Consider the following 14,002-nt stretch of genomic DNA (forward strand, 5'->3'; position numbering starts at 1 on the left):
ATCCCTGACCCTGGCCTTGCTCCCACAGCCAGCCCCCTGCCCTGACCCAGCTGGTGAGTCTGTACCTCGGGAGGTCGCACTTCCTCTGGAAAGAGCCTGCCACCATGAGCTGGCTGGAGGAAAATGTCCGTGAGGTTCTTCAGGCAGTGGACGCTGGGGACCCCGCTGTGGAGGCTTGTGAGAACAGGTGAGATGCTGGGTATTCGTGCAGGTCAGCCCCTCCTGCCCTCTCTGGGCACCCTCTGATGGTAGATGCTGTGGGCCAGAGTGGTTTCATGTCTGCTGCCGCTGGCATAGTCCTGCTCTCCTGTGGGTGAGCATGTGGACCCCAAGGCTGCTGCCACTGTCCAGGTGGGATTGTAGGTGTGGCATGGGTCTGCCCATGTTCTGTCCTGCCTACTGCTGTGCACCTGGTTCTCACATCTGCTGTAGCAGGTGCCAGGCTCACACCTGCTGGCAGAGATAGCAGCAAGCAGCAGCCCTTGCCCACTCTCACCCATGGTCTGGCCTTTGGCCCTGTCAGCACTGTGGTCTGGGGACTGCTGTGGCCAGGCTGGCTGGTACATTGAGGACTCTGTGGTCTGTGCTGGCCAGGAGTTTCCCCTAGCTGCCCAGAGGAAGCCCTCTGCTGTGGAAGTAAAATTGAAGAAATGATGGGAGAGTGGGGGCCCTGGCACCCTGGCCCTCACAGCCAGTATTCACTGTGCACTCATCTGTTCTCCACACCAGAAGGGATGTTTCAATGGGCAGGAGCACATTCTGCTCCCTGTGCAGCTTCTCTGCCCCACCGTGTCCAGCAGGGGCAGGCCCCCGTGCCGCAGCTGTAGTGACACTCGGGTCCTTCAGAGACTCACTCAGCACACCATGGACTGACTGCCTGGCCGTCTGGGGGTGAAGCTGGAGATCCTTGGGAGATGGAGACCTGCCAGGGAGGAAGGGTTTGGCAGTTTGCAGGGTGGGCACTGGTTAATCTGCTGCTGTTTGCCCTGGCCTCAGGCGGAAGATGCTCTACCAGCGTGCACCCAGAAACATCCATCGCCATGTGATCCTCTCGGAGATCAGGGAGGCTGTTGCTGCGCTTCCCCCGGTAAGGAGGAGGGCCTGATGGTGGGCTGTGTGACCGTTCCCGTCCTGCTCCTGGCAGCCCACAGGCAGGAGGGCGGGTGAGGCCAAAGGATGCATGAGTACCTTCCCTCGGCCTACTGGGGTGCTGGTCAATCCAGGAGCAGCTGCACCCATGGTCTTGGCCCCACGTGCCTTGCTGGTGGCCAGGCCTGCATGCAACACTGCTGAGAGCAGGCTGCTGCTGTGGGAAAACCTCAAGGGCACCACAGGTGCGTAGGAAGAGGCAGGTCAGGGCGGCCAGGACAGGGGGTCCCTTGGGGCCCTCGACACCACTAATTTACCTACGCTGCTCTGCTGATCCTCAGGACAGCACTGCCAACCTCTTCTGGCCAGGAAGGCTTGTTCTGATGAGTAGTGACAGCGTGGTGCTGGCGGGAGAGGGTAGAGAGGCCGGACAAGGCTGTGCCGGCTTTGTGTGACTCGTGGTTCAGCCCGTGCTGTGTGGCTTGGGCACCACAGTGAGTTTGATCATGGCATGCGTGGGCACTTCCTGTGTGCCTGACCTTTCCCACCATGCCCCTGCCTAGGGGCAGAAAGCCAAGCCCATTCCCCTTCTCTGTTGAGTGACCTGCCCCAGAAGGCTCTAGCATCACTGTTTCTCCCCTTTCTAAAGGATGTGACCACACAGTCTGTGATGGGGTTTGATCCTCTGCCTCCCCTGGACACCATCTACTCCTACGTCAGACCAGAGAGGTAATGCCCTCACCCCCACTGTGCTTGTGCAGACCCAGGTCAGTGCCTCAGGGCTCCCCGGGGCTTGATGCCCACCGAAGGCAGCCCAGAAGGCCGCCCAGAAGGCCAGTGGTCAGGCACAGGGAAGAGGGAGCGGCAGTGACACTCAGGACACAGCTGCCTTTGCACATATCCACCCAACTCTGAGCGTTTCTTTTCAGATTTCGTAGCAGGTACTAGAAACGCAGTGGGAAGCAGAATTAGAAGCCACTCTGCCTGTGGTCAGCTGCCGTGGTAGGAACAGATGTGAATTGTAGAACCTAGAGATAAGGGTAAGGTCCGAAGTGCACCGAGAGATACCCAGAGCAGCAGGAAGGCAGCAAGAAGGCCCGTGAGGCTGGGCAAGGAGAGTGGGTTGGTGGGACAGAAAGTGACAAAGAAACACATCAGAGCCCGTCTCCAGGCTGCCCCCCGAGTGTGGGCAGCTTTCAGAGCCAACAAGAGCCCTTTCACCTTTACTTCTGGTGTGAGGGCCACACCTATAATCTCAGCTACTCAGGGCTGAGTCCAGGAGGATCACAAATTCAAGGCCAGCAGCTTAGCAAGACCCTTTCTCAAAATCAAAAGGGCCAGGGTTTAGCTCAGTGGCAGAGCACTTGCCTAGTATGTGTGACCTGGGTTCCATCCTGGCAGGGGAAAAATGTGCTGAGGAGCTGCTTGTCTGGGGTAAGCCCCAGAGCTGCTGGCAGCCCTCCCTTTTAAGGCAGGCTGCCTTCCAGCCCCACCTTTCCCCACCAACTTTGTAGAAGTTATAATGGGACTGTGTGTTCACAGTGAAGCCCCAGTAGCTCAGGAGGAGGTCGTTGGTCAGCGGGTACAGAGGCACCTTGCTCTGCTGTCTGCCCACATGGGCTTTCTCCTCCTCAGAGCATGGGTGTGGCCCTGGCATCCAGCAGACAGTGGCCGTGGCGTCCCCTGCCTGTGGCTCTGTTCTCTGCTGGCCTGGTGCTGAAGGAGGTGTGCACCTGTGGCCCTTTTCTGTTTTGTGATGCTGGAGATTGAACCTGGGTGCTCTACCCCTGAGCTACAGCCCTAGCACTTTTTTAAAATCTGTTTTATTATTTCTGACAATTGTCTAGATAAGTAAATATAGTCTTTTTTTTTAAGAGATAGAGAGAGAGAGAATTTTAATATTTATTTTTGAGTTATCGGCGGCGGACACAACATCTTTGTTGGTATGTGGTGCTGAGGATCGAACCCGGGCCGCACGCATGCCAGGCGAGCGCGCTACCACTTGAGCCACATCCCTGGCCCCCCCAGCACTTTTTTAAATGTTGGGACCATCTTGCTGATTTGCCCAGGTTGGCTTTGAACTCATGATCCGCCTACCTCAGCTTCCCAAGTCGCTGGCACAGGCACGGCCACCACGCCCAGTGAGACTGCAGTTCTTCTTGGAAACAAGGCTTGTGCCATGGCAGAGGACAGCCTGGCTGTGGTCATTTCACAGACTAGGCTCCTTGAAGAGCCACCCCTGGGCCCCTTCCTTTCCTTCCCAGTTGTCCTTGGGTGTCCATGGCCCCACCCCAAGCCGGACCCTGACCTGCCTTGGGAGGAGTCAAGGGGAGTCTAGCTTTGTTTTATGACTTCTCTTGACTTCCTGTTTCAGGTTAAGTCCTGTCAGCCATGGAAACACGGTTGCCCTCTTCTTCCGGTCACTGTTGCCAAATTACACTGTGGAGGTAGGTTGGGCACGTCTCAGCTTCTGTGCTGAGTGGTTCAAGCCAGTCGTCTGCATGCAGATGTCCAGCGTCAGCACCATGCTGGGCAGTGCAGGAGCGGGGCCGACAGCTCCTGGGAGCCTCAGGGCTGCTCGGCCCCCTGCCTCGCACTGGCCTGGGTAGACATGTGCCTTTGGTTTTTCAGAGCTTCATGTCCTCGACAGGGACCTGAGGAGGGTCCAGGCCCCGTGCTGGGGTGCAGGCCGCCCCGGGCTTGATGACGCATCTCCCTGCTTGGGCCCCAGGTCCCCAGTCCCAGCACAGAGAGGCCCTGCTCAGACATGTCTCGCTGCTGCAGGGGGAGAGGCCAGAGGAAGGAGTGCCTGGGGGTCTGAACCACAACCAAGGCTTGAACCGGTTGATGCTGGCCGTGCGAGACATGATGGCCAACTTCCACTTCAACGACCTGGAGGCGCCGCGGGAGGACAACCCTGAGGGGGAGGGGGACTGGGACTGAGCCACTTAGGCTGCTGCGCCCAGCGCTGTGCAATTATGTTCCTGATTCTGTTCTGGTCTGGATTGACCAGTCCCCTGAAGTAGAAGTGCTGAATGTACCGTCCGCCGTGTCTTCTGTTCCCTGCAAACATGGATGGGTTTCTTCCCTGCTGCAGGGGCTCCTCCTCCAACACTCAACTCCACCTCAGCACTCAGGAGTCCAGAGCCAGCCCTGGCCCACGTGCGGCCCACACCGGAATTTGGAACACAGGGCTCCAGGGGGATCCCTGGTGGTGTGGGATCTCCAGGCTTGTATTGAGAAGAGATGTCTGCGTGGCTGCCCTTCAGGCCACAGCCCAGTTCTTTTCGAGCAGTTGGGGATAATGTGTGTGTGGGGGGGGTCCCTCAGTTGGACACTGCAGCCTCTCCAAACTTGCGAGTTTTGAACTTTCTGAGCACACATTCATTCTACCTTGGAGCTACAGCCCCAGCCCGGTACTGTATTAGGAAACTGGAGGGCTGAGACGCAGCTGAGGGGTAGAGCACTGTGCTGGCATGTACAAGGCTCCGGACCCCATCCCCAGCACAGGAGGGAAGGAGGGGAGGAGACAGGGAGAGAAGGAAGGAAGCTGGGAAGCTTCAGGGGCAGTGTCCGGAGGTGAAGGAGAAGCCCAAAAAGCAAGTTTAGGAAGAAAGGTGTTGAGGGCAGATTGGGGGGTATAGGACAGGTTAATGGACATTTGTTCTGGGGATAACTGGGAGCTCCAATAAGACCCCCAGGTTGGCTCACAGCTGGCCACACAGCCAGGGTACGTCAGAGCCTCAGCGCCATTGTGCCTAACCACTGGAGGGACAGATCATGTGACCCAAGCCAGGCATGTTGGCCACACCTGTAATCCTGTAATCCCAGTAACTCCGGAGGCTGAGGTCAGGGCTAGGGATGTAGCTCAGGGATAGCATGCTTTTCAGCCCCTAGTAACCAACAGAGGAATATCCTGTCTAGTTCTGGAAGGGTCAGGAAACTGAGGGGTTGTGAGCTGTGCCAGTTCTCTCCTGGGCCCCCTTCACAGTGCTGATCTTCTGCCCCTAGAGGGGCCAGGAAGAGGCACAATCCCAAATTTCAATGTTGGCCTAACGGGGTTTGGTAGGGGATTGCACCCATCTCCAGTTTGGGCAGCACCCGAGCTTCCACAGCTGGGGTGGTCTGTGGGGGCAATCTACTGAGAAAGGGTTTGTTCTCTGAAAATGACAGACAAGCAGGGTACCCTTCCTCTTCCTGCCTTCAATCCAGATATGTGATATCTGGAGCCACAGCAGTGATCCTGCATCCAGGAGCCAGGGAACTCTGAAATGGACGGCCAGCACTCTAGCATTAAAGCAGAGAGAAGGGCCCTGGGCTTGAGGGTTGGGCTCAGCTGCAGGCCTGCTTCCTGAGGCCCTGAGCCCACTGCACCTCATGGTGCACTTGGGCTTAAGCAGTGCTACAGCTGAGCACTCTTCTAGAGTTGCTCACATCTCTGAACAGCCACGAAGGCCTAGCTGCCAAGCAGGCCTGGCTTCTCTTTGGACCACTCGGCCTCAGCAGGAGGACCTGTGTGATGGGCAGGGTGGCTGACCAGCTGTGGCCTTTCTCACCGAGCTAGACAAGGTGGGCACCCAGGAGCAAACCTCCCTGTCACCTTCCAGACAGGGACTTCAGAGGAGGCTGACATTGCCAAGATGTGGCCAACGCCCTTCCTGAGAAGCTGTGCTTGGGCATGAGGGTCAGGTAGTGGCCCCACTCTCCCCGTGTGGGGCAGGCCTGCTGTGCACTGCCCTCCTGTGGGCACCAGGATACTCCGTGAGGGCCAAGTATGTCCATCTGGGGCAAGACTGGGAGCTGCACGGGACATCCAGGTCAGGGTACACTCAGCCTTGGCACCATCTGGCCTCGTCTGGGCACAGACAGCCCGAGGCTGCGCTCTCCACTTTCCCTGCTGTCACAAGCCAAAAGGTGACTGTCTCCAGCTCAGCTGTACTGGGCTCCTTCCCACGAAGCCTGCAGCAGGAGTGTCCAGTGAGGTCCAAGACAGGGAGTCCTGAGGCAGGGTTGTCTGGTTTCTTAAGCCCGCCAGCTGGGTCTCGTGAGAGGAAGGATGTGGTCACCTCTGCCAAAGGCTACCCCAGTCTCATGCCTTTGAAGTCTCAGGCTTGGCAGAGGAGGGATGGGGAGAAACACATCCCTCTCAAAGGCCTTGTTCATGGAAGTGGAAATCCACATCCCTGTTAAGGGGCCCTGAAGCAGGGGGCGGGGGCGGGCTGCCTGCCACTGCCCCGAGGTGCACAGTGGTCTGCTGCTGCTGCTGCCTGGGCTGCATGTGGCTTTGGGCCAGTGCTGGGACCCGCTCCCCTGGGCCATTCTCCATGAGGGGCAGAGGTCATGGAGGCAAAGAGCTGAGCTCAGGGTGTGGCAGTATGTGGGCTCCATCCTCCATGCGGGCTCTCCGTGAAGGCTTGTGGGACTGGTGAGCTGCCAGAAAGAAGCAGTCCACCAACATGGAAAATGGCCAGATCCACTAAGGATGGACACCTTGTGGCACCAACATTGCCCCTTGTTCCCCAGGGGATGTGCGCCAAGCCTCCAACGCCACCTTGGGCCGTCCTGAGTAGCTGGAAGCTGTCCAGATGCCAAGCATGATCTGCTCACATAATGGACACCATACGGTCTAAGTGGGAGGATTTTAATTACCTGCAATAAAAAGGATGAATCTCAGTGTGATTCAAAATACCAACCAGAAGGTTCCATTTATATGACATTCCAAGAAAGGCAAAATTCACCTGTGGTGTTGAGGTCAGGACAGTGGCTTGCAAGAGCAGGCAGGAAGGGACCTGAGGCTGCTCTGGCGCGGGCCACTCTTCAATCTGTGGGCCTGGGTGCTGCTTCCTGGCTGTCCTCAGGCTGGGGAAGCCGTCATTCTGATGTTTGTCATCTGTGGGTTCCATCTGTGTTGTACTTAAGTGCTCCACAGTGAACACAAGGAGTTGGTGAGTTGCAGGGTGGGGATGTAAGGAGTGTCCAACCAGTGTTAGTGGGCGCTATCCTGTGCTTTCACACACCCGTGTACGGGCATGGTGTGGCCCGAGGTGTCTGGCAGTGGGATAGATGAAGCAGTGAGAGAATGGATTCTCACACACGTACTGCAGAAACAAATGCTTTCAAAACACCTCAGGGTTGCTAGGTGCAGTGGTCACACCCATCATCTCAGTGAGGCCATGAGGCTGAGGCCAAGGCAGGAGGATCACAGCTTCAAGGCCAGCCAAGACCCTGCTTCAAAATAAAATTAAAAGGGCTGGGGGTATGGTCCAGTGGTAGAGGGCCTCTGGGTTCATTTCCTAGTACTGCCAATAAGTAAACACACAATAAATAAATTTTAAAAAAGGTGTAGGGATATTGTTCAGTGTCAGAGCACTCCTGGATTCAACCCCTAGTACCACAAAATAGAATCTAAATAATTCTCTTTAAATGGGCTGGGGATATGGCTTATTGGTAGAGGGCTTACCTAGCATGTGCGAGACCCTGGGTACAGTCTCCAGTAATGCAAGACACAAACACATCTTGCCCGAGAAAGTGCTGGGGCACCCTGGAGAGAGCCTAGCAGATACCCAAATGGGAGCAGGACTGCCTTCCCCACCCAGGCAAGGGCTGTAAATGGTTCTCAAGGTGCCATCCCTGGCTGTGGCCCACTAAGGCCAGAGACAAGAGTGCCCTGATGTGGTCCCCAGCTCCAGGTCCTGTATGCCCACAGCAGAAATGGGGGTGCCACCAGGGAGGGGTAGGCAGCTGCAGCTGGTGCCCCAGTGAGTGAGCAAGTCTGCATGGTGACAGGCTGCTGGTAGACCTCAGCAGGATGCATCTGGCCAGCCACCAGGAAAACGGCCCCCCACAGCCCCAGCAGTGCTACAGTTGGGGGCTGTGGCCGCTCTGGCATGGCAAGGTGTTCCTGTGGGGTATGTCTAGTGCTGAGCCTCTGCTGAGACTGTGGCTCCTGCCTTGCCAACTGTTTCTTGAGATTTTAATCATTTTACAAGTTCTCAGGATGGCAGGTGTGGCTCTGGTAGAGCACTAGCCTTGCGCTCCACTCTCAGCAAAAATTTAAAAAGAAAGAAAGATGGGGATGGGGTGGTGGCTTTGGGGTAGAGTGGCTGCATAGCATGTGTGAGACCCTGGGTTCCACCCTCAGCACCAAATAAAAATAAATACATAAAATAAAAGTATAAAAAATCTAAAAATGCCCCAGAGGCGACGTGCCTCCTGCCTGGCAGGGTGGGCTGGCAGCTGCTCCCACCATGAAGCAGAGCCCAGTAGCACCGGGGAACGCAGGGAAGCCGCGATGAGGCTGCAGGAGAATCAGAAGTTTCTCAGAAGGGGGCGCAGGGGCAGGTCCTCAGAGGCAGGACTGATGACGCAGGGGCAGGAGCACGGGAAGGTCAGCATGGCTTTGACCCTGCGCTGTGCCCAGGGGTCCTTGGGCTCTGGCGCCTGCTGGGTGCCGCTCACACCCCTGGCGGCTGGTCCCGGGGTGCTCACGCAGCTCAGTCGCACGCCCATCATGTGCCACCCTCTGGAGGAGGGGCTCCGCGGACAACTTTAAAGAAAGGCTCCATTCTTCCTGGGACCTCAGCCTACCCCTGGCCCAGGGAGGCAGGAGGCCAGGCAGAGTTATCAGAGGCAGGTGACCTAGAGGCTCCCGGAGCAGATGAGGTCCCCACCAGAGCAGCCTCCAGAGAAGAGGTTGGCAGTGCAGTGGATGACCAGCTTCATTGGCACTGTGAACTGAGATTCCGACTCCCTGAGCAGAAGGTCCACACCGCAGAACTCAGGGTCTCAGCCAGGAAGTCTCTGGACTCTACTGGGGCCATGCCGAGGCCAACCTTTGTCCAGCCAGGGAGAGGGTGAGTGTGAGTGTGAGAGCGGGATGGAACAGGACAGGTGTGAGTGACACCTGACGCACCATGAGCTGAGCCTGACACAGCTGGAGTCTGGGACCCTCCATCCACCCCTCCTGCTCTGAGGACAGGACTATGCCTGTACAGAGGAGGCTCCTGGGCTCTCTCAACTCCACCCCTACGGCCACCCCTCAGCTCCGGCTGGCCACCAACCAGACGGGCCCCCAGTGCCTGCTGGTGTCCATTCCTGACGGGCTCTTCCTTGGCCTGGGGCTGGTGAGCTTGGTGGAGAACATGCTGGTCGTGGTGGCCATCGCCAAGAACCGCAACCTGCACTCTCCCATGTACTGCTTCATCTGCTGCCTGGCCCTGTCTGACCTGCTGGTGAGCACCAGCAATGTGCTGGAGACTGCCATCTTCCTGCTGCTGGAGGTGGGCGCCCTGGCAACGCCAGCCGCTGTGGTGCAGCAGCTGGACAATGTCATGGATGTGCTCACCTGTGGCTCCATGGTGTCCAGCCTCTGCTTTCTGGGTGCCATTGCTGTGGACCGCTACATCTCCATCTTCTACGCACTACGTTATCACAGCATTGTGACGCTGCCCCGTGCATGGGGGGCTATCGTGGCAATCTGGGCGGCCAGCGTCCTCTCCAGCATCCTCTTCATCACCTACTACAACCACGCAGCCGTCCTGCTTTGTCTCGTCACTTTCTTTCTGGCTATGCTGGCACTCATGGCAGCTCTCTACATCCACATGCTTGCCCGGGCGTGCCAGCATGCCCAGGGCATCGCCCAGCTCCACAAGATGCAGCGACCAGTGCACCAGGGCTTCCGCCTGAAGGGCGCTGTGACCCTCACTACCCTCCTGGGTGTTTTCTTCCTGTGCTGGGGCCCCTTTTTCCTGCACCTCACCCTCATCGTTCTCTGCCCCCAGCACCCTGCCTGCAGCTGTGTCTTCAAGAACTTCAACCTGTTCCTGGCCCTCATTATATGCAACTCCATTGTGGACCCTCTCATCTATGCCTTCCGCAGCCGGGAGCTCCGCCTGACACTCAAGGAGGTGCTGCTGTGCTCCTGGTGAGCAGGGAGGGTGGCTGCTGGAATCAAGGCCGGGATGCTGGGCAGAGTAAGACAAAGGTATCCAGTGGCCCGAGTCCTGTGTGGCCTTGGATAGGCCCTTCCCTTCTTGGTCCCATTTGCCAAAGGACAGACTAGATGATCTCTAAAGGTGTGGAAGCACAGACCGGGGACAGGGAGAGGGGTAAGTGTGACCTCCAGAAACCACCCCTCAAAAGAAGTTGTGGGAAATGGAGGAAGTTGGGGAGGGGAGGGGCTTGGTTACTGGACAGCAGGGGCAGATCCTAGGATCCTAAAGAGACATTCTCTGTCCTAGGGAGTTCTGCTTCTGCCTGTGACTAGGCCATGCCCACCATCACTTGTTTTTTACTGCCAGCTCTTGGGGCTTGTGCCCTCAGCAGCTGGGACAGGAAGATCAATAGGAGCCATGGAAAAGGGACCCTGCTCCTGTTCAGGGCCTCAGGAGAAAGGACTTTGTGACCAGAAAGATCCAGCCACAGCTGTGCGGCAGGCTGCTTTCAGAAGTGAGCTAGGGGACTGGATTTGCAGAATGGGCCTATTGCACAGGGGTGTCCACCAGAGTGGGGCTGAGCATCCATCCAGTTTTCAGGCTCAGGGAAAACCTGAGAGTTGGGAATCCAGCACCACACTCACCCAGGCATGGGGATCCATCCAAGGCACGCTCTGGCTGCAGGAGAGGCTGCCCGTCTGAATCAGTGGCCAGTGCCTGGGAGTGCAGGGCCAGGAAACAATTGGTAATAATGCTGTGCCCAGGTGCAGCCTCACTACCATCTCCTGGATTCTTCCAGAAGCTGCCTGAAATCTGGGTGGAGGGAAGGCAGGGACAGTAGTTATGATGGGGAGAAAGGAATCCCAGAAATCATGACTGTCTACCCAGGGGAGGAGACCACAGTTCCAGAGGCCTCCAGTGTCCATGGGAAGAGTGTATCGACTTCAGGCCTCAGCTCCTTCTTGGCCATCTGTCTCTCTGTGGCTACAAACCGCAATACAGAGCCAAGGACACATGTTCAGCAGCCCCTTCCCCCAGTCACCTCCATGGTGACAAGACTCATCCTGCCCAGAATGCCTCTGGCCCAACTCTACACTGGCAGTAGCAGCACCACCCAGTCCCGGCCCCTGAGGTACAGACGCTTGACCCCAGCCAGAGCATGCCCCTTTCCTGGCCTCATCCCTGCAACCCCACAGCTATGGCACACAGTGAATGGGACCATCCTCATCTACTATGAGATGCCCAGAGGGGCCAGTGGCCCGGGGTGGAACAGGGACTGGGGTCTGTTCTCTGCTAGTCACTGTCCCCCTGGGAGCTGGGTCAGTGCTCTGCCAGCCCGGGGAAATTTTTAGACAAGGCCTCTGAGGATGGGGTGAGGTTGTTTGGGGACTCAGGATGTCCAAAACCGAGTCCAGGGCAGTGGGCATCTTGGGGTGAACTATACTGCTTGGTTTTAGAGAGTTGTGGACCCCTGTGCCCCTCTTCTGAAGCAACCTGGGCTTCTCACTAAGCCCACCTAATTTTCCTGCACAGACACTGGACATCAGCAGACTTCCTCCCTGGGGTAGGCTTGGTGGGAGCTATCATGTCCTGTTAACCTTCTCCCAGACAGGTCTAGTAAGCAGCCCCCACCTTGCTGTCAGCTGCAGCCCAGACCTAACCAGACTGCTGGTTCCCGGCAAGGCCAGTCTCTGCTGGGAGACAGAACAGTGAGTCAGCCTTCAGCCTGGCACCAGAGCCCTCTGGGGACAGAGGGGGAGCTGGCTTGGTCTGATGCCATCCTGGCAGAGAGGGAGTCCAGGCCTACGGATGGTTCCAAGCTTCTTCCCTTGCACAGACAAGGAGGCACAGCCAAATACTCACCCAGGACTCCTTGAATGGGGACAGCTGGAAACCAACCACGGAAAGCCACATCATGGACAAACTGTGGGGGAGGGGCATCTCTTGAGAACAAAAGACCCATTTCTATGCTTGCCAAACCAGGGAGCTTCTCCCGAGAGAGGAGAGAGACGCAACTACAACACACAGCACTCCTGCACAGAATGGAGGGCACAGGCGCCTGCAGCTTGTTCTCAGCTGCTGGCTTTGAAGTGAATGATGCTTGAGGGTCTATACACTGTGGTGCTGCCTGAGACCCTTCTTAAGGGATTTCTGTCATCAAAATTCCATGAGGACCTCATTATAAGGTGTCATTGGAATATCTAACCCTAGATGAATATTAAACCAATGCAGTATGTATGAACAGAATGATGCATGGCAGATCCATCCTCTCCTTCCTCTTCTGACAGTCTCCTTAAGTAGGTGGTTCCAGATGGCTCCAGGTTCCCTCCTTACCCTCACTTATACCAAGAGTTCAAGGATACAGGTGACATCAGGGAACGAATCAGAAACTGCTGTCCTCTGTCTTTTGCCCTGGTAGGTCCAGTGCCTGGCTTATGTACCTTTAGGACGATTCCTGAGGCGGATATTCATGTAGCAAGGGCTGCCTGCCAGGCGCTGGGAATGCCCAGGAGTGCAATGCCTCCTCATGGCAACCCTTGGGGAGGAAGGGCAGGTGGCACCTTCCATTGCCAGGTCAGGGACTCTTGAGTTGCATACATAACCTGCTGCCCTTCTGTTCCCATAGTCTCCTAACTCGGATGTTTCTGGGTCCTGTCTGAAGCTCGCTTTCTTGCAGGTGGCCTGCTTAGTGGGTTCCTGCCTCGCCCACCCCTACGAACCTGGCAGAGACCAGAATACCTTGTCTGCCACAAGATAGGGATCCAGGAAGATGGGGGTTTGTTCCTAAGCGGATGAGAAGAAAGACCCTACTCACAAAGCCTCAGGGTGGAGCTGCAGCAGTGGTGGAACCCAACAGGGCAGCTGCCTCGGGGAGGGATGTCCAAGGGCCCAGGGGAGCTCTATTGTCCTCCCTGGAGTCCCCACTCGCACAACCGGACCCTCTGGGAGCCAGCCCCTCCTTTCGGAGGCGCCGGGCCGGACCTAGTCCCGGCGGCGGGAGCAGGCGCCGCATTGCGCGGGCGGAGCCGGGATGTGCGGTGCTGATGCTGCAGAGCCGGTGCCGCATTCTGCGGCGGCGCCCTGGGATTGGCCGCGCCCGCTGATGTCAGGCCGGCGGGGGCGGGGCCCGCGCTATAAGAGCTGGTGGCGGGGGCCGCCGACCCTCTGCAGCCCGCCCGACTGTCCGCTTGCGCTCGCCGCCGCCCGCCAGACGCAGCCAGCATGAGGGAGATCGTGCATATCCAGGCCGGCCAGTGCGGCAACCAGATCGGGGCCAAGGTGAGGCCACGCGTCCGCCCCTGCCCGCCCTGCATCCCGGCGCTCATCCCGGGGACCCCCACCGCGCGGCGGCCCCGGGGAGCGAGGCGTGGTGCATCGCGGGCTGCACCCCGCGCCGCTCCCAGCGCGGGACAAAGGGATGAGCGCGGTACCGCGCCGGGCGGCAGGGGCGTCGAAATCCTCGCCCTGTGATTCCCACCCGCGCCTTTCCTCTGCCCCTGCCCAGGTGACCTCGGCCTGTAGGCGGGCAGCCCTCGTCAGCTGCTAAACCTCAGCTCCATCTACACCTTCTCCCTCCCCCGCGCGGCCTCAGCAGGCCTGCTGGGGGGACTGTCTGGGCGTGGCCCTCTTTGGGGCCGCACCTTAGCCTGGAGTGAGAGGGATAGGGTGAGCAGCTTTGGGTGGGGCTCTCCCCCAAAGCTATGATGATTCCCTCTGCCCAAACCTCCACTGAAAGAACGGGATGTCCTCCAAGGGACAGAGCCGCCCTCCTGTCCCCAACCCTGTTCTGAAAACCCTAGCTTCCTAGCCCCACCCTATTCCTTTGTTGGAGGAATTGGGCCTGGACTAGGGTGACCTTGGTCCAGAATTGGACTCTTCCCTCAACCCTGCTCTTTCTGGACAAAGGCGCGATACCTCCCTGGACCGCGCCCACCCAGGGTCTACTCCTGTAGCTTGGACACTGGAACAAAGGGTGGCCG

General features: G+C 57.9%; 1 protein-coding gene across 8 annotated transcripts in view; it reads left to right on the plus strand.

Moving 5' to 3' along the window:
* Positions 1-14,002, plus strand: part of TCF25 (TCF25 ribosome quality control complex subunit) — a 44,343-nt gene that overhangs the window by 22,990 nt on the left and 7,351 nt on the right. The window contains exons 14-19 of one of the 8 annotated variants that reach the window (XM_081274533.1): positions 29-187; positions 997-1,087; positions 1,739-1,818; positions 3,464-3,536; positions 9,870-10,012; positions 11,635-12,237. In XM_081274533.1, the coding sequence (XP_081130659.1) occupies positions 29-187; positions 997-1,087; positions 1,739-1,818; positions 3,464-3,536; positions 9,870-10,012; positions 11,635-11,899 (811 nt within the window). In that variant the 3' untranslated portion in view covers positions 11,900-12,237. Of the gene's footprint in view, positions 1-28; positions 188-996; positions 1,088-1,738; positions 1,819-3,463; positions 3,537-3,720; positions 4,405-9,869; positions 10,013-10,328; positions 12,238-14,002 lie in introns of those variants that run through there. The other 7 variants (XM_081274534.1, XM_081274535.1, XM_081274532.1 and 4 more) reach the window with 7 other exon arrangements.

Source organism: Spermophilus citellus (genome assembly GCF_964194105.1).
Source record: "Spermophilus citellus genome assembly, chromosome: 18".
Classification (NCBI taxonomy): domain Eukaryota; kingdom Metazoa; phylum Chordata; class Mammalia; order Rodentia; family Sciuridae; genus Spermophilus; species Spermophilus citellus.